The sequence below is a fragment of the Oreochromis niloticus genome, linkage group LG9 (genome assembly GCF_001858045.2).
Source record: "Oreochromis niloticus isolate F11D_XX linkage group LG9, O_niloticus_UMD_NMBU, whole genome shotgun sequence".
In the NCBI taxonomy this organism is placed as follows: domain Eukaryota; kingdom Metazoa; phylum Chordata; class Actinopteri; order Cichliformes; family Cichlidae; genus Oreochromis; species Oreochromis niloticus.
The window spans coordinates 15,828,497-15,849,090 of NC_031974.2; the positions used below are offsets into that span (position 1 = coordinate 15,828,497).

A 20,594-nucleotide genomic window follows, 5' to 3' on the forward strand; every position below is an offset into this window, starting at 1 on the left:
CCCCTCACCCATGTCACCCTCCTCCTGGCCCCATCTGTTAACCATTACCAGTGATGTTCTCTGTGCTCCGCTCCAGTCTTCAGTGCAGTGTAGCAGTGTAATTAGGGTTTACTGTCAACAACCCAGAGAAACCGCAGCCTGTGGTTTTTACAGTTCTGTAGACCTCCTATCTCCAAACTCACACTCACACATACACAGAGGAGATGATACTCCATTATCTCTAGCATAAATCCTCACTGGCTGCACTGATCTTTGTATTTAAAGATAACTTTATACATTTCTGACTCTACGCAGCAGCCCGGTAGTGTCTCTAACACTTTTATGTTCTTTATGGAGTCCTACCAACTGTCTCAGATACCGTGTACCCCCAGTTGTGTGACCTATTTATGTCATATGTTTCTGATTATGTCACGCAGACGACTTTGCAGACGAGGAGGAAGTACAGTCTTTTGGATACAAGAGGTTCGGTGAGTGAGACGTGACCTTTTCTTCTTTTTAATCACAAAACTCCTTTTTTGTGTGAATAAAAAGCCATGAATTTAAGGGCCTTAGTGTGTGGGCCCACCTCCTTCTCTCTTTCTGCTGCTGCATACCTACAATTACCTGGATATTTACAAGCATGTTGCACTAATTGGATCACTTTATGTCAGGACAGACAGCTGGCTCCCTGAACCTCATCTGTCCCGATAGTCGTCGCTAATGGTTTTGCCTCTGATGGCAGGATTTTAGGCTGAACATAAATGTGGCTGACAGTCTGTGAGGTCCAGCTTGCCGCAGGCTCAACGACTGCTGACAGAGCGCACCAGATCAAGAAGTTTCAAAACCTCCCCTTTATCCACTTAAACCGAGTCACTTAAACATGTTGACTCACACAAACATGCCGAGAACCTCAAAAATGTGGCTACTCAAACTCAGACTGTAGTCAATGCATGTCCGTTTGTTGTGGTACATGCATTTTTTGTGTGTGTAGAAGTGTGTTCATGCACAGGCAACATATGGGTTTTTTTTTAGGCTTTCTTTACAGATCTGTACATTATGAATTCTTTGAAGGCCCCTTTTATCCTCATTTCCACTCTGCAAGAGAAGCTTTACATGACTCACACACTTTTATATTTTCATGATGGGCTCTGGTGCATACCTGCAACTCATTCACTGTCTGAAGCAAGCTTCTTCTTTTAGCTTCTTTCCCTTTAAGCCAACTTTGTTCTGATTGGCTGCCCCTTAAAAACAGATGGTTTAAATACCATGTGGGTGGGGTTTCTGTGCTCACAGTCAGAGCTGTGTGCTTGAGATTTGGATCATTTGGATCAGCCTGAAGCCTGAATCTTAGGCTCAGAGGAATTACTTCAATACAGTCTGACCTCATTATTTAAAACTTTGGTCATGGCTAATAAGCAAAAGCACAATAGAGCCACTTTAAAGCAAAAGTCATTAGTGATTAGACTTCCAACATCTTACAGTAACTAAAAAGGCTGAATAGAGATTAAAATACAGGAAAGTAAACAGTGAAAATCCACACGACAAAGCAGAACATCTAGTTGAGCTGTTGCAGCAGGATCTTGTTTCTACTATATGTCCTCCAGCTGTTATGACCACCGATGCGGTTGTAACCCAAAAGCAAACAGAGGCACAGCAGCTGACTATTCAGAAGGTTTTTACCAGTCTACAGTCTAAATACATCAAAGCTGGTATCCTACTGAAGTTAATCCATCACTGTCACCCTCTGTCTTATAAAATTTGGTTACAAATTGCTGAAATTTCAGTTTCCCAGCACACTAAGTGTTTAACGCAGACTATTCTTGCCCTCTAAAGATTGCTCTCTGTAACAACAGGCAGTCCCTTTCCACTTATCACTGTACTACATTCTCAAATGATTGTGAAAGTCAGCACTAGCTTCGGGGAAAGTATCCTTGTGACTCTCTGCAGTTTTGAAGTGTTTTTCTGCCAAACAAATAGTTCCCATGACTAATGCATCCTAATTTTTAGTAATTTGGGCAAATTGAGTGTTTTAAACAACACCTCTGCTCAGTGTTTTCCCTCAAAGCCAGCTTTAATACTATCCACTCTGCTCCAGTAATGCACTTTTTCCCCTCTTGCCCATACATAATATATGTTTAATGATGTGCAATCTCTCCATCACAAGCACTTTTTTAAAAACAGGATCTGCTCTCAGTTGTTTTTCTGTACTTGCTGCTGATGTGCTGTTGGGTTCACTGCTTCAGCATATTCGCTATTCATGCTTTTGGATAATGCTTAAAAACCAAACCAAGGGACCAACCCTCTGTCACACACGCTAAAGAGCATTATCATTATTATTCTCACTGCAGGCATGAGCACATGCCCCATAACTGCTCATCGAATTGCAATCAGGAGTCTCAGAGTCGCTGTATTCAGGGTGTTACTGGAATATGACTCATTCACACACAGTTTGGCCGAAGTCCGTGAGAGTGAAAAGGAGGCAGCGGGCTACGCTGTCTAACTCAGGACCAGCGGAGACGAATTCAAGCTGCGTCCAAGCACACGGTCCCTTTCATCCTAGTCACCCGAGTAGAAGCATCCTGTTTGTCTTTCTCTGTGAGCGCGTGCAAGTCCCCGCTCATATATTACATTAGAGAGCCGTGGGGAGGGTGGGGTGGGGAAGCCAAATCCAGCTCACTTTTAACTTTATTCAAATGAACTTTTGACATTTGGATGAGTAGGACAAGAAAGTCGCTGAACTCCTAACTGAGTGAAATTGGTCCTGCCGGGACACGGCAGCTGTTCTGAGGGGCCGGCTCCGGGGGTCTGCTTCACCCCTCCAGAGCCTTTGTTGTGCAATAGAGCCGCATTCATGCAAACCCTCCCGAGCCCTCATTCTACCACTATTAGTGCCATAATGTCAGTTCACAGAAGGGAACAAACAGTTATTTCCTCCCTGCATGTTTTGCTTTAATTCACTGCGGTCTCCGGGGAGACTGATAGTGTTTAAACTGTCGTGACATGTCAAAGCTGTGAATGTTGTGTGAATATCTGCCCAGTTTATAAAGTCACCACTGAGCTTAAAAGAAATAACGGGGGGCGAGTTAACACGGGAAAGACAGAACACTCAGAAACGGCACGGTGAACAAGAAACGGCACCTTTAACACGAGTGGGCTTTGGCATCCCCTTTTATATACATATACTTTGCATTGCTACTGACCAATTCCCAAAGTGCTCCAGAAGTTTTTGCAGAGAGCCACGGGCTTCCATAAAATTCCTGAATGCAAAGAAAATCATCTTAGGGAGACTTGAAACATGGAGATGTGAGGAATGAGCAGCTGTCAGCAGGTAGATCATGCTTTCCATATGTCGAGAACCACGGTTGGGCCAGAGCCTGGCATGGTAGCTGTCATCAGTGCGTTAGCATTTGTGAATGAATGTGTGAGAGGTGGCTGGTGGCTCCATATTTCTGGGTAGAAGCGATATTTCTTGTTGCATAAGAAATCAAACAGTGCGTCATGATTAGAACAAGATGTTTCACGCCCGTGCTAGTTGAAGAAATTAGTCTTAAAATAAATTGTCCGTGCTTTGAGTTAATTGTAAAAAATGCTTTTGAATGCAGTCCGTGTGCTTACTTGTGTGCTTTAAGTTTCTTTTCTCTCTCTCTATCAAGGAAGCAATAGAAAAGATAACCAGTAAAATTCCACATGGTTTTATTGTTGGCCTCATCTTTCCAGATGGTTGTTTATGAAGCGCTCGTCCAATTCCTGAAATTCCAGGATTTGATGTATTCACCTCGGTTTTGTGATAAAGTGCAGATATACAACTGTAAGGAAACTCAACACTGTTTTCATTCACTTTCTTCACTGTTTTGGCTGCAATTTATATACAAACCAGCAAAGTCCAGGCTCCCTCTTTTCTGCATACAAGTATGTAAGGTTTGCATTAAAAAGTGCAATGTGTAATATCAACACATGTGAACCAGTAATGCGAAGTGATCACATGCTGAAATAGCTTTAAAAGTACATTTGGGGATGTTTGTGCTTTTGCTGACGTGCAAAGTAAGAAGTCGTCTTTATACAAAGACACGCACTCGCACGCACAGACATACACTTTTTAAACAGATTGAGCTGTTTCTGATTCTTTTCCTTACTTAAGCATCATCCATAAGGCATGGATACGTCATGTATATTTACACAAATACAAATATAGACATGCATTTTCCACTCGCTTGTATACAAGTGGAAATGTACACCACTCAGGCACACACACAAACACACAGTTATCAGCGCATACCCAAAGTAAATTCATATGGTAATCCCATCTCCCTCCCTGCCAAGCTGAAGCTGGGCCGGAATTGCTTTCACAGTGCTCAAGGTTTAAACGTATTTATTTTACTGTGGGGGGCTGACACAAGAAGGCCATCAGAACAAAAACAAAATCTACCTGAGCTTTGGCTGAACTCTTACAGCCCCATTAGGACTAGTATAATCATCGGTCAATGGGAGTCAGCAGCTGCCCTTGGCCTGATTCAAAGCATGAACCTTCAAGTCACACAAAAAAACATGCAATTGTGAAAACAAAGAGAAAGAAGAGCAGAGAAAGAGCCACCTTGTCACAAAGCTTCCATCTGTTTTACATGAAAGAGTTCACTTCATATTTCTGAAAAGTTACCTTGTAGTTACCTTGTATATAAATAACAACAACCTGTGCAAGTGCCAAATACTGCAGCTCTTCAGACTTGAAGCCTTGAAAACTCCTGTGTTAATATGCCAAGCATTGTTAGCAGGGGTAGAAAAACCCTCTTCTTTCACTTGGATACTGGTTCTGTTGGAGGTTTCTTCCTGTTAAAAGGGAGCTTTTCCTTCCCACTCTCGCCAAGTGCCTACTCAAAGGGTTTGATTTTGTTTGATTATTGTAGCGTCTTTATCTTTACCTGCTTTTGTGATTTGAAACTATATAAATAAGACTGAACTGAACTGAATATGTTCTCTGTAGCAAGTGTATGGATTTTTATTCACCTATTGCATCTTAAAGGTATGCATTTTAACAACGTGGTTGCTTTGACTACCAAGTTGATGCTTATAAAGCATTGTTGCCCAAGAAGTCTGTGCTCTAGTTTTCATGACTAGACTTCTTGTATATATTTGTATCTCACAGAACCAGATATTTATTAATTAGCAGGTATCATAATTAAGTTTCCCTCAAGAAAAAAGTTAACTATGGATAATTTCAACCAGTTTAAATAAGTGAATTAATCAAAATGAAGGAGGAAATTATATAGAGAGACCAGAACTATATCAGACTGTGAACATTGTTGCATGTATAAACGTGGGCATCTTAGTAGTCAGTAGGACTGATTAGTTTTTGGAGCCAGCCTCAAGTGGCCATTGAGGGAACTGCAGCCTTTTGTTGGTTACCACCTAAATAGCACCGACTGGAAACGGCGTAAGGAAACATACAAAACAGTGGGAATGATTTTGAAACATTATCTTTAGGTTATGTTGTAGCAATAACAAACTCTGACACTCTGACAGAATATTACTGCACTACAATACATTGTGACATAGTCATGTACAATGAGTTTTATCCCAGCAGCACAGTATATCGATCAAAGAGGTAGAATTACATGAAAGAGTGTGCAAAGTTAATACAACAAAAGCGTAAAATGCAAGACTTCCTCCACAAGTTGAGGATAAAACAAAAATGGGAGGACATCCTCTCGGGACATGCGCTGATATCTGGATGGGGGTCATACGCCCTGTGCTGCTGTGACTCCTGTTCCCACGCATGTGGGTTTGGAGAGGCCGGGCTCAAGAGGTTTGTGGCCGGTGTGGAACCCAGAATGCACTAATCCATTTCCTGCACTTGTTATGGTTTCTCCAGCAAAGGCCTGGAACATTCCTGGCTGAGCATGGTGTCGGGGTATCTTTGCCTGGAAGCAGCTGTGTCAGCATGGCCAGGGCTCGGTTCAGTCCGGTGGGTTTCTCTGGCAGAGTATCCCCTGGCTTCTCAACCACCTTTAGCTGTAGTCTTAATAACACCTCATCCATCCTGGTTTTCAGGGTATCAAACATCCTATGTTAACATGGGTGCTTGTCAGGGAGTGACACATTTAATATATACTGTCATGTGATACTTTGCAGTGCGTTTGTCAGAATGTCTGATGGGGAATTTTATGAACTTTGCTGTGGTTTCTCCTCTTTTGCAGGGTTGTGTTGTGGGATTCTCAGATTCTGCTTCTTAGTTCTGTTTCAAAACGACGTGGCAGCTTTTGATCACTTAATACTTTTATGAAGTCTTAATTTTTTTTCATTGTCTGCCATACCACTTTCAGATTTTTCCTTTGGCCTTGATACTTTACAGTCAGCTTGCCTTTGCAAACATTTATTATGCGTGTGGGTGAGCGTCTGTGTTTGACTTTCCCTGTGCTTTTCTTTTTATTGCCATAATGTTTGCATTTTCTCTCGTATGATGATCACCAGCTTTAGTGTTTTTTTTTTCCTGTTGCCAAAATTCCACATTCACACTACATGGATCAAATGACTGTTTGCTTCTGTTTTGCAGCAAGCAACTGTTTCAAGCAGTGAAACTACCTGCACAGCTCTGAATGACCAGCAGACTAGCTGGTGAACATAATGGTGTAGTTAGTATCTTGTAAGGAGCAGAAAACTTGCGGATAGAAACAGGAGGTTCACATCATGGATGTGCAGCCAAAAAATCAGCAGCATATGTGTGATGCTATCATGTCAATATGGACCAAAATCTCTGAAACATGTTTTCAGCGCCTTGTTGAATCTGTGCCATGAAGACAAAAGCAGGTCCAACTCAGTACTAGCAAGGTGTACCCAATAAAACGAGTGTATACAAACTTTGAAGCAACATATGTATCTGAACAACATAGTTTTCAGGGAATGGCTGTGCCAAACAACATTCTGGGCTTATTCCAATGTATGACTCCATTGTTAGAGTCCAGGTGCTAAACTGGCCTGCAATCCAGACCTGTGACCCACTAAAAACATTTGGTGCATTACAAAATGAAAAGTAGAAGAAAGTTGGCTCCAAACTGTCACGCTGCAGAAATCTAAATCAAGCCCGAGTGAAAACATTTCACTTTTAAAACTACAGCAGCTGTTGTTTGAAGAAAATGTGACCGTCCCAACTAAGATCATAATGAGTAGGCCTTTCAAGAAACAAAACAACTTCTTAGTTTTAACATTTGGTTTTTTTACGTGCTGTTTTAGTTCATTTAGTTTAAATGAACAGTGAATCAAACAAAAAAAGGGTCATGGTATTGTGTTTACTGTGTTCCTTCAGCTTCTGAAAGACCAAAAACTACTCAAACAGGTTAACTGCGTTGTCGAGCATGCAGTGTGCTAACACCTGTTGTAGAGAGAAGACAAAGATGGGAAACTACTTACTTAGAGTGGGAAAACCAAGCTATAAAACACTGGGCTTTTCTTTGACGTTCAAGGGCTTGTCTAGTAAAAATCAGGAAGTCAGTATTGGCCTGTGTTTTAAAGCCAGCTTCACAGATGTGAAATGACTCATTTTAAATTCCAGATTTCATATCCCAGACTGGAGGCAGACTGGCTCATTATTAACATAGAAAACATTTTTGAGAGTTTAAATCTCACCTCAACCAGTCACAGCAGATGGCCCCGCCCCTCCCTGAGCCTGGTTCTGCCGGAGGTTTCTTCCTGTTAAAAGGGAGTTTTTCCTTTCCACTGTCACCAAAGTGCTAGCTCATAGGGGGTCATGTGATTGTTGGGTTTTATCTGTATGTATTATTGTAGGGTCTACCTTAACATCTAAAGCGCCTTGATGCGACTGTTGTTGTTATTTGGCGATAAAATTGAATTGAATTGAATTCTGATTCACGTGATTTTTGTCACACTCTGCTACCTGTTTATGATTAATTGTGTTGTGCAGTAACACCGATGCTGCTTGTTGGCTAATTTAGCTCATTCTTCATCATTATTTTAAGTGAGGTAGCCTGACTTCTTTGTGTGTTTATACATCAAAGTTTTCAAGTTATTTTAAAAGTCCCAGTTTGCCCTGAAAGCTTGAAGAGCTTTCAGAGAGAAATTCCTGTGGTGACAAGAAGGTGAAAATGAAGTGTTTGTGTTGTTCTAAGGGCAAGAAAAATTAAGGCAGACGCTACAAATTATGACTCCCAAAACAAAATCCATAAATAATGCAGTATAATGTGATTTTTTTTAAAGTCAAATGTCAGCCAGTGACTTTTAAAACAGAATTGGATCTCAGCTGCATTTGTTCTAATTTTCTTCGTGCAGGGAGAGGAGGGTGTAAACAGAGAGATGATTTATAGACCAGGGTAAGGGATTTCCTTGTATCTGGTTTTGGGAGAAACTCATACCACAGGACAGACGGGAGGAGGGATAACACTTAATGCTGACTAAGCGGCGAGAACAGCGGGCGCTGGAGGAAAAAAGGGAGGAGGGTGGAGGTGATGCAGCTGGTTGAAAGTGAAGAGCAGGAAGAGGATGGATGGGTTTGGAGAAGCATGAGAGGAGCTCTGTGTCGGGAGATAAGGGTTTGTTAGTATGTGATGGTAGTAGATAATAGAAGGGGTGGGAGTTGTGACAGTACGAGATCCATCTGGACGTATTTGTCTGTAACACACGCGCACCTTTTTGACATAAAAGCACAAAGTAAAATGAAAAAAAAATTGCTGTAGTTTTTCTCTCCAAATTCACTCTCTGACATTTACACTTCATCTTATCTCTGTTATGATTCAAACCTTTCAGCCTGGAAACTCACTGAACCATCTGAATTTGAAGAAAAGCAGCTGAAAGAGGGAATGGCAGCCAACCACAGAGGAATTTTATGAACACATCATTTTTCTTTTGCCTTAAGCTTTCAACAGTATATTTTCTTGAGACAGCAGTGCATTTACACACATGCCACAACTGAGTATGTCAGTTTTATGCTACTTATACTCCACTGGCACACTAGTATACTTTCTACCTACTTTCAGAATAGGATTTTACAAAAAAGAACTTGATTATTTTTAAATGATGTAAGTGTTAAAAAATAATTTTAAATTAGTCACATTTAAACTACCTCTTCAACTACTGATATTACATCTTAATAATCATCTTATTAGCAGGACTACACAAGGACATGCACTCACAGGCCATCTTGTTAACTCAAATATCTAATCAGCCAATCACATGGCAGCAACTGAAAGCATTCAAAACTAACTGCTGAAGTTTAAACGGAGAATCAGCAAGAAAAGTGATTTAAGTGACCTGTGCCAGACAGTGTGGTCTGAGTATTTCAGACACTGCTGATCTCCTGGGATTTTCCTGCGTAACCAGAGTGGTCTGAAAAAGAGAAACTATCCAATGAGTGTCTTAATGAAAGAGGTCAGAGGAGAATGACCAGATGGCTTGATAGGAAGGTGACAGTAACTCAAACAATCAAATAACCACACGTGTTTACACCAGTGTAAGCAGATGGGCTACAGCAGCAGAAGACCACATCGGGTGTCACTCCTGTTTACTAAGAACAGGAAACTGAGGCTACAATTCATAAAAAAAACATCGGAAAAGCTTTGGCAGGTCTGATGAGTTTCGAATTATGCTGCAACTTTCAGATGGCAGGGTCAGCAGTTGTTTTAATGCCACAAAACTCATTTGATCTAGCGCTAGCTTAGTGCCCAGTAACAACCTACAAAGTCAGGATCTAGCTGAGGAATATAGAATGAGTCAGAGAGCTCAAGGGCCAGCACTTTTTCCCTCAAGTACTGATGGAAACTAAAAGAGAGCTAAAACAGAGAGTGACTGCAATTACATTCAACAGATGTTGAGATGCAAGTTGCTTTGATTGAACTTGATGTGCTTTCCTGACACCTTAGCAGCTTACCACTATGATAGTGAAATAGTGATGTCTGTGTTTTGTTTGCTATTTTTATTTCTAAATATTAATTGAGTTCAATTCCTTCTTTAATATAACTAAAGAACTTTATTGTACCTTGTGTTATGCATTGACATGTCGCTTGTGTGCTGAAAATGGGTCAGATTCCCACTAATTCCCATTATGGGGGCCAAATATTCGGTTTTGACTAAGCTGGTCAGACAAGCTGGTTGACCTGCCTCATCAGTTGATCCCCTGAACTGTAATTAAGGTCACAGTACCCTCAAAAAGTGTCTTGAATATCTTTTTCTAGACTGGGCAAAACTTCTGCAGAAGAAGAGCGGGATGTTTCTCAAGCTGAGTTGTCTACTGTTCATTGGCTGTTGAGTGGCCATGACTTGTAAAATCAATACAACACCTCTTTAACTAAAGGATCTAACAACACCTTTCTCCATGAGACAGCAGGTAAATAGATGGTATTGACATAACAATTGGTTTCAAGAGATCCTGTAAACTCTTGTTCCACCTCCTATTTCTCTTTCTCTCCCTGTTGCACCTTCATTAACTTGAATAAAACAGCAGTAACATGACTCAGGGCATTGGATATAAAGTGCAGGCGTCGATCTGTGATGTTTTTGCCAGAGCAACACATGTGCGGGTAGTTAGCTGCTATTTTCAATCTGGACTGTGATCATCTGAGTGTCAGTGACTTTTCTGACTCACCTTTAAGAGTGAGGAAAAGCAGCAAACCCCACCGTGTTCCCCTAGCTCCAGCTCTCACACACCATAATAAGCCTGGTGTCCTTGAGGTGACCCATACGCAGATGTCAAGGGAGGGTTTCTGGAGTCCAGCACGGCCTGTTTTCTGTGCCTTTAAGGGGTATTTATACTGGGGGTCTGAGTCACAAATTTTGTAATTAAATTAAAAAAACCCAAACTGCAGCCCAGAGAGAAGGCTTTCCAAAACACCTGTGTGTTCCTATAACGCCTCCAGTGAAAAGACTTATGTTAAAATTTGGCACGCTGCAGTTCTTTGTTCTGCAAGAGCCGCACTTGTACATAAGGTTTTACATTTGTATTCCCTTTCGTGTGCGTGCTTTTGTCTGTGCATATGTGAGTTCACTCCTAGAATAACACACAATATCTCACTTTTGCACTACAAACTGTTTTATGTGCTTCAGTCCCCTGTGTCCACAAACACTAAGATTTCTCCAGCACCTCCGGCAGCAGAACACACAGGCACACTTTTACAATGAAGTTGGGAATTCTAATTTCTCCTCTTTTAGTGTAAGTAATAAAGCCCCCTAAAGCTCTTACTCTCAGTCCAAAATGTTAATGAAAGGAGGGAGAAATGACCGTGAAGGGTGCCAAGATCAACCCACAGCTTCCTGGTTTGCAAAAGGGAGTTGAAGCAGAGAGGAACAGTGTTCAGCTCCAAAGCCCTGTCAGATCCATAATGGCTTTCACATTTTCCATGTGTGGAGAAGACTGCAGGCAGATGGAATTCACTAAATTCATTTTCTGGCACCTTTGCCAAATGCTTATCATGCATGCATCTTTGAATACATTATGGATGTATGGTGTGTGCTATATGCTGCAGTGCGTTTTCTGGTATTCTACAGATCACACAGCTGATACAGTTGAGTGCACTTAGATTGGCTTCGTTGGAAACAAAGCCGAATTCTATATGAAAACATATAGAATGTAAGGCAAAAAAGGCGTTCTTATAATATTTGGTATGACCATCTTAATTCTTCAGCACAGTCTGAACTCTTTTAGGTAAGTCTTCTTGTCATTTCTTTAAGTTGTCTTCAGGAAAAGTTCTCCAGGCTTCGTGAAGGACATTCAAAGCTCTTCTTTGAATGTTGGCTTCCTTTTGCTCAGTCCATGACTGATAGTGCTCCATTGTGTGTTTTTCGATCCAGGTTTGCTTTTACTGTATTGGCAGTGGGCTTGGGATCATTGTCATGTTAAAAAATGAAGCTGTTGCCAATCAGACACTTTCCAGATGGTATTTCATGGCGGATCAAAATCTGACATTACTTTTCTGTGTTCATAGTTCAGTCAATTTTTGGCAAGATCGCCAATGGCTGAAATGCAACCCCAAAACATGACAGGACCTCCACCATGTTTTACAGATGGCTGTAAACACTCAGTGTTGTACTTCTTTCCTGACCTCCTCCTCAATCACTCAATAAAACATTTTGGCACTGATTTTCTGTCCAGTTCTAGTGTAATTTGGCATACCTCAGCCCTTTCTTCCCATCTCCCTACCTTAAGAATGGCTTCTAGATAGCCACCTTTCCACTGAAGAGTCATTCGAACTGTCAACTATTGAAGATGATCTGTCTGAATCAGTAAAAATGGCGGACCTTCAAGATACTTGCTGACTATGATGGAAACCCCACCAAAAGAGAAGCACTACAAATACTCAATGGAGCAGTGGAAGAAGATGGTCTGTTCTGATATAAAATCACATTGACATCCTGATGTGTGAGCTGAGATAACTGCAGAATGGGAAGATGGCAAACTGGTAGAGGTGGGTTGATGCTCTGAGTCACATTCTGCTTGGAAACCTTGAGTTTGACACACGCCACCTATCTATGTATTGTTGCAGACTTCATGTACCCCTTCATGGCAGCAGGCGATGGCCTCTTTCAGCAGGTGAATTTTATCACCATCAAATATTTGTATTTAAAATCCTTCAGATTTTCCACATCCTACTTGAAATGGGTGCTTCAAAAACAAGTTGAATCCACGGAGACTTCACCTGTTAATTTTCAGGACTGCTGCTGCTTCAAGGATCTCCAGCTCATGTCTGAATTGAATTCAACATCTATGCAATTTATTGCAACCCCATGCAGTACATCCACCTAATATTCTAAACTTAGGAAGATTATAATCTTCCTTTTGGCTTGACAGACAGGTGTTAGTTCAATTATACAGGCATTGCTGAGTGCTATACTGGTGTAGCTGGTAGCCACTGAGTATATATTACTCATGTATGCTTTTTGTGTTGAATATTTGACATTTGTATTGTGGTATGAAAGGAATGCCAGTTCCCCTCTAAGTCCAGCCAAGCAGTCTCTACAGAGACTAATAAATTCATCCAAATCATCTCTTGCTGCTACCAACTAAAGGCCTCTGAACTTGTTTTCATTTCCTTGAAAGTAGACCTATTATGCTGATTTTCATTTCTGTATTTTGATTCTTGGACTCTGGAGTATCCTTGCATGATTTACAGTTTAAAATAACCCTTAATTATCTTACATTTGGCTTAAGTGTTGTATACCTTGATGCAGCCCTCAGTTTATCCAATTGTCTGAAACAAGATGTTTTAGCTCTCTAGTTTTTTTCTGATTGTCTGCACCTCGCATTACAATCACAAGCATGTATAAAATACTGTCTAAGACCAGTACATGAGGGGAATGTAATGTTATTTGCAGCTGGACAGTGTCTGCAAGCATAGACCAAGGGTTTATGTCTAAAGGGCTTGCTGGATGAAAGACTCCTCTGTCAAGTGGCGAGGCAAAAAACAAATGTTTACTTGTAGCTGTTTAGTGCACAGAAAAGAAATAATATCAATGTCATGTGTCATATGTTGAAGGATTTAGCAAATTTAACTTTCCTACAAAACGAAAAACTGCACTTTTGGTCAACTTCAAAACTTGTTGAGTACTCAGCTTCAGTTTCAGCTTCAGGACACACTATGAGTCAAACAGGTGGGTAGAGCTTACCCGCTTAAAGTCATATTGTGTGGCCATATTGAGGATTAACATCTCTTTAACATAATACAGATCCGAGAGCAGGAAAGTCTTTAGAGCAGTCTGAAACCGGTCTGAAACCTGAGGGTGAAAGCATTTGTATATAATATGTGAAAATTTAGCCAACATTGACCACTGTAATAGTAAAAAAAAAAGTAAAAACAAATGAAAATCATCCAGTGAGAAGCAGTTCTGTGGACAAAAAATGTGTTGTTGATGTCGGTTCAGAGGCAAATGACAAAATTTCTTCAAGCTGATGGTAACAATACAACAATATACAACCAAGGTATGCAGAAGAATGCACGACATGTTGAACTTTGAAGACAAATGGACTACAGCAGCAGAAGACCATGCCAGGCACTACTCCTGTACAGAAAATTTAGGCTTCAGTTCAAACAGGATTGGAACTTATCCTGCTTTTTATATGCGGTTTAGGCTGCTGGTGGAGGTGTCATCATATTGGCACACTTTGTACCCCTTAGTACCAACTGAGCATTGTTTCTGGCCATGTCTATTGTTGTGTGATCACAGTGTACCCATCTTGTGATAGCTGCTTCCATCAAGTTATAATGCCATGTCATAAAGCTCAGATTATCTCGAACTGGTTTCTTGAACATGACAATGAATTCACTGTACTTAGATGATCTCCATAGTCACCGAATTACCAGCCAGTCAATTCAGTCGAGTACAGATCTGGTAGAACAGAAAATTCACATCATGGATGTGCAGCTGACAAATCTGCAACAACTGTGTGATGCAATCATGTCAACATGATCCAAAAACTCTGAGGAATGTTTCCAGCACCTTGTTGAATCTGAGCCAATCTGAAGGTAAAGGGAGGTCCAACCCATTACTAGCAGGCAAAACAGAGAAAAGGGAAAAGAATAATAGGCTTAGTTTAAAAGAATGGATGACACTCAAAACCCTGGAAGCGTTAGCTTTGTCTGCTGCTGGAACTCAGAAAGATTAAATGGTTAGGTAGGTTGATTATAAATTGCTTTTGGTCATCACATTTTACTGTTTGGAGTAATAAAATAGACACTTTGGTTCCTGGGGATCGGTTCCTTTATCCTACAGAGTAGACATTCCTCGCAGCACTTCTTCTTAATTGCTCTAAACAAACAGTTTTGTCGAGCAATTTAAAACCATTGTCTGGTGTTGATTACTGCGTTCAGTAAATGGTATCGCCCAGATGTCAGACAGCTCCTCCTGCCTCGTGCCTCATGATGTTTCGTCATAACTGCAGGCTACTCAGAATGAAAAGAGTGCCATCCTCATGTCTGGAGTGTGTCTGTCTAAACAGGGTTCAGCAGAAAAAAAGTAGCTCTTCCTCCTTACCAGGATGGCTTGCTGTCATTCGGATTGACATGCCACACACCAGCATCCGACCACAGATGTTGCAGGCCACCCAGAAGACACTCCAACACTCACGAAGCAGCATTAACAGAAGGCATTTCCATTCCATTTCCACTTCTCATAGCAAACTATCAGTTCTTAGACCGGCTCCTCTTTGAAATGTTGACTTTGGAGCTTTCTCAGGCTTTGGAGTAAAAGTGTACAACTATGTAATTGATCATTCAGCTTGTGGTTTTCTCTTTCTCTTATAAATTAACTGTTGTGGTGAGAAGTTCACATATGTGATTGTAATTGTGAGTTTTCCATTTGGGAAATTCATATTTTGATCAGGTATTCTTTTGTCCTCAGATACTGCTTAATATAATTGTAATACTATTTTAAAATATATTAAACTAAAAGGTAACATAACCATCAACTACATGACACACTCACTTCTTTTTTGCCTGTTCACAAAATTTGCATGCAAGTCAAACTGTACCATCTGCTTCTGAATTAAAACAATGTAAGTTCCTTTAAGCTCTAACCACCTGACAATACACAGACCACAGATCAACTTATATTTTACAGCCCTCCATGTTCCCTCAAAGCCACTGTTAAATGATAGAGCTTCTAGTTACAGAAAACCCTACAATCACAGACCAGCTTCTTTCACGATGACCATAATGTTATACAGACATTACCCACAAGCAGCACCAGTGGCTGCGAGCAGAAACCATCTGGATAGAAAATCTGAGTCCTGCTGTAGAGGAATGACGCGTGTCAATTAAAACCTGTCCTCTGTACGTATGGTGAAGTCAGTGGTAGATGTGGCCAGTGTGGTGATGAGCATGGCTTATGTATGTAATAAAACTGTCCCAGAGAGATTTTCCCTCAAATGCAGTTTCTGTCAAGTGTCCAGAATTTATTCCTTTAAAGTTTGGTCTGTCAGTGCCCCAGCATAAAAGGAAGTGTAGTTCAGTGCATTTATAGGTGGATGAACATAAAGCACAACATCATGGCGATTATTTTTAGCTGTGTGTTCAGCTGTGTTATGCACTGGTTAATGTTATTGTGCTGCAGTGCATTCGTCTATTACTCTATCACCTATTTTTAATACTGCTGCTTGCACATGCTGCAGGTAAATACAAAAGATGCTTTAAAAGGGTGTTAGAGATGCCTAAAAACTAATTATTTTAGCCAGCTGTGTGCGGTTGCTAGGCAACGTGACATCATAATGTCTCATATAAACAACATAGTTGTTTTGTTTTGTTTTTTAGTATTTTGTGTGGAGTTTAATTCACTTTCCCGTTGTTGTTATTACCTTTGTCATTAAGATGGGATGAGCAGCCACAGTCGAATGGCACAAATTCTTCTTCTACTTTGAAGAAAAGATTTATCCCAAATATTTTTTGACTCTTCTCTGAAAGAGGGCACCTAGTGCCCATTAGAGGAACCACATCTTTAAGCCACAGTAAGGCTGTGAAGGTTGCAGCTTAATTTGTTTTAATGCACTGTGGAGTTTTGTTCTTATGAAATTTTTAGTGTAACTCTCTTTGTGTGCATCCTTTGGGTCTAACTTTGCTTTTTTCCTCATGAAATATTTATGAAATATTTGCAAAGCTGATTTTTGATGATTTGGGAACCTGCATTGTTTATAATCATATTAAGTTTCATATAAAAATGTATAAAGTTTTGATATCGAGTAAATTTATCATGTCTAAACAACAAAGAGAATACATGGTTAAAAAAGAGAGAGTAGATTTAAATATATAGACGTATTAAAGTAGTAAATGTGCTGTGTAAGATGCTTTTATATCCCGAGCCAAAAAGTCCGTCCACAAAAACCACCGGGGCATGCCACAAATACCATTTCGTGGTTTATTATCCCAGCTGCTCGTGAGAGGAACACCATTGTGTTATTTATTTTATTTCGGTTTTTCTCAGACTCGTGACATTTAGCTGTGTATTTTTCTTTGAAGTACTTGCCAGCGCTCCGTCGGTACTGAGGGTCTTTGTAGTGGGGTTTTGAGCGGCACCTGAAGCAGCCAGCAGGGGACCTCAGCATTGATCAATGAGGATTTTGCAGGCAGAAATTCAGTTTCTGGTCTTTGCAGCTGAGAGCAACTCTGTAAGAAGGATCTACAAACTTCCATCAAAATGGAAAATGCTGACTGAAAGTGAATAACAGATTCTCAGTTTTTCCTCTATTGCAAAAGGGAATATGATGCAGAATCAAACGCTTCATGGTGATATTAATTGCTTCACTTCTGACAGCTGAATGGCAGCTGACTGAACACAGACAGCCTTTGAATCTTTCGCTGAATAAAGTGATTCCTGTGTTATTCTTGTCCTGCTTTCCTGGATTCATACTTTGAAGTCGCTCCTCTTTTTGCTGATCGTGTTGTATTACTTTCAAAGTTGAGCGTAGGAAGGCTATCAAATTCTGGATGCTAATGTGATGATCATTAGCCAGTGGGCCACACACACAGACACACACTCATAAAACAGAAACACACATTTACTAGTGAGTTGCAGTGTTTGGAGTGCTTAAGCTCTGATGTTTTGCTTTGTAACTAGAACCCAAGTCACTCCGTGGGCCCCAAATCCTGGAGCCCAGTAAGTCCATACCCACTCCCCACTCCATTGTTGATGAAATTTCTGGAAAGACAACCTGTTTGTGTAACTGCAGCGAGTGCTGAGTCTCTGCAGAGCTGAGTGGGGCCTCTGGGTTCGTGGGAGGGGGTGAGTAGGAGAGGCCGTGGATGGTGCCGCAGCCTGCGTGCCTGTCTGACCGCAGCTCATCTGAAAACATTTTGGAAGTGTTTATTTCTCTACCTTTACTATCAGTTGGTGAGGCATCATTATCGTAGGATGGGTAAAGACCAGTTTGGCATGCTCATTTTTTAAGCTCTGTTGAGTGAATGAGCTTACTTTTGCACTGAAGTTGCACTAATGAGTATTTTTGGATTATAAATTAGTCTATATGTACTGGCAGAGGAGTCCCTTATAATAATAAACTCAGCTCCAGCAGGGATTTTGATGCCTTTTACCTCTATACGCTTGTAAGACTGGATCTGGTAGGGAAGTCTTAAAACTGCATTCCTTTTAATAGACAGCAGGGGGGACTTCTCTGGGAGTTTGATGGAAAAACACTGCTCACTTCATCTATGACCTGGGGAAACCCTTTCCTGAGGAGTTTATGATCTCAATCTCTGATTTTAAGTCTCACTGAATAGAGCATGATGTTCATTTTGGTAATTATGGCCTCTTTTAGGGTTAAATAAACAACAAAGGAGGGTATAATTTAGGGCAGACCTACGTGGTCATTGGCAAGTTCTACCATATAAGTGTACAGTGGTATTCTGCTTTCTTTAGATCCACCTCTTGCTTGTGACATCAGGTTTTAAAATATCAAGTTCTGTACTAACCAGTGGGTGACATTAATCTTGTATACATAGCCTATGACCTCACTAGACACTCAGTCCATCAGAGACACTCATCATCAGGCAGACGGAGGCAGAACAAGCAAACGTTGCCACTCACAAACTCTTGTACAGTTTTTTAATCCAAATGTGGCTCTTGCGCTGTGCAGAACTTGCAATAAAAGAAAAAAAAAAGCAGCAATAAAGTTGAGCTGAAATCTGTTTCATAGGGACAGCCTTCCTAAAATATCAGACAAGCATTTAGTGAAATCTCCAATTTGACTATTTAATGTATTCAAATGCCGACTGTGTTAAACAACCATTACAGCAGCACACATGCAAACACGCAAAGCATTACTCCAGATATTGCTGTTATTAAGCTGTATTAAACCCAACCAACAACCAAAGCAGCAGCCACACAAGGTGAGTTTCTATCTAGTGAACACTGATGACCATTTAGCGGCTAATGTTAATGTCACTTAAAAGAAAAACAGTGGAGATCTTGGCACAACCAAAATTATTGCAAAACTTACTTCTCATTGCCTTTAGAGTGGTTGCTTCAAAAACAGGGACCAGGGCTGCAACCACTCATATTCAGTCACCGTCTTGCATGCATGAAGATGGCGATAAAATGGCTAAAAGTCTGCAATCAGTTTGTGATTAAATGGGGTCAAGTTGGAAATTGCATGCAATCTGCTTGTGGTCAACCAGCAAATATCACACAATTGTTGCCATTGATTGTAAATCTGTTGCTGTGTACATACAGCAGTAATTCAGAAATCCCACCACAAATAGTTGCATACATTTAACTACAAAATGGCATGGACCACTTTGCCTTTACAGGAAAATAACAAAAATGCAACCAGTCAAGTCGAGTCTCCTGGTGCACAACGATACATCACAGACAAGTTGCATTATTTGTTGCAGACTTAACTATACTTGCAACATGTTGCCCATCTGTTTGTGTGTATAAACTCCAGCCGATTGCTGCAACGACTTGTTTTTGGTTGCCAAAAATCAGAAAAAATTCAATGCAATTACTGAGCAACCATCAATTTTTCATGTCCTTTGAGTGTGACTTTCGGGAGTAGGTAAAGATCAAAGTAGATTGTTGAGCACCGATGCTCTTGGTCCGTGTCCATCGAGTGTGTAAACACTTCTACATAGCAACTTTAAAATTGGATAATTTCAGATTTTATTGTTTTCAGCTGCCACCAAATGGCCAGAAAATCAATCATTTTTGCTGCATGAATTGCTTCTGCTTTTCATTCTGTCTCGCAGTCCTTTGAGACTCGTTTCTTTCAGAAACATTGAGACATTTTCTGAAACTGAAATGTTTTCTCTCAAAAGCGTGGACTTGATGTTATTGGTATTTTTCTCATATTAAGCCAAAATACAACTAGCTATCAGCAAAATGCATCGTGTCTGTTTCCTTTTAAATACGTTTCTGCATAAGAGCAGGTCTGACAGATGAATTAGATCTTTATGTGGAAAGAAAGAGTTCCCTGTCACACCCCCATGGTGAGGCAGCAGACCGATGGAGCCTCAGAGAGCTGCTGGGTGATGTAATCTTGGTTGCTTCATATTTTGACAGTGTTTTTTGTTAGATGTGAAACAAAGCTCAGTGAGTGATATCCTGCCACAAAGGCACCACTTTTCCCCCTCTCCTCCAGTTTTTACGTGGATGTTGTGGCCGGTGTCACGGTCCCTGAGAGGTTCTTGGCTCATGGTGGTTGAATCTAACATGGGTTTATTGGCTTTTAAAGGCCATCCATCACTGCTTTCTATCCACCTCTCAAATCTTTAAATCATCTGCCTCCTCTCTCACTCTCTCTCTTGCTCTTTTTTTCCTCACATTTCACCTTTTCTCCAATTTCAGCCTCTTGTGACGAAGCGTTGGCCTTGTCCTCATTGTCTTTACTCCTCCTTTTGCTGTTCACCCAGTCACTGACAACTGTGAGCGCCTTTCCCGTATGGTTTCCATCACATGTAATAAAAGAGATGGAGCCTAAATCAGGCCACACATGAAGCTGGGATGGTGTTGGTTTCCTGCTGGGCCCCAGAGCCATCCCATGAACTCAGAACCCTCTGGCCCTAATTCTGCACTTCCTCCAATTGCATCATTGGCAGGTAAAGCCTCAAAGTACGCACAGTGGGCATGTTGGAGGACATAAGGTGTTCTCTGTGCCTTTAACAGTGTGGTATTAGGTGTAAAAATAAAAGGAAAAAAAG

General features: G+C 40.8%; 1 protein-coding gene across 1 annotated transcript in view; it reads left to right on the top strand.

Annotated features, from left to right (window-relative positions):
* Positions 1-20,594, top strand: part of LOC100696420 (collectin-12) — a 38,146-nt gene that overhangs the window by 947 nt on the left and 16,605 nt on the right. The window contains exon 2 of the mRNA XM_005448954.4: positions 417-467. Coding sequence (XP_005449011.1) covers positions 417-467 — 51 coding nt within the window. The remainder of the gene's footprint in view (positions 1-416; positions 468-20,594) is intronic.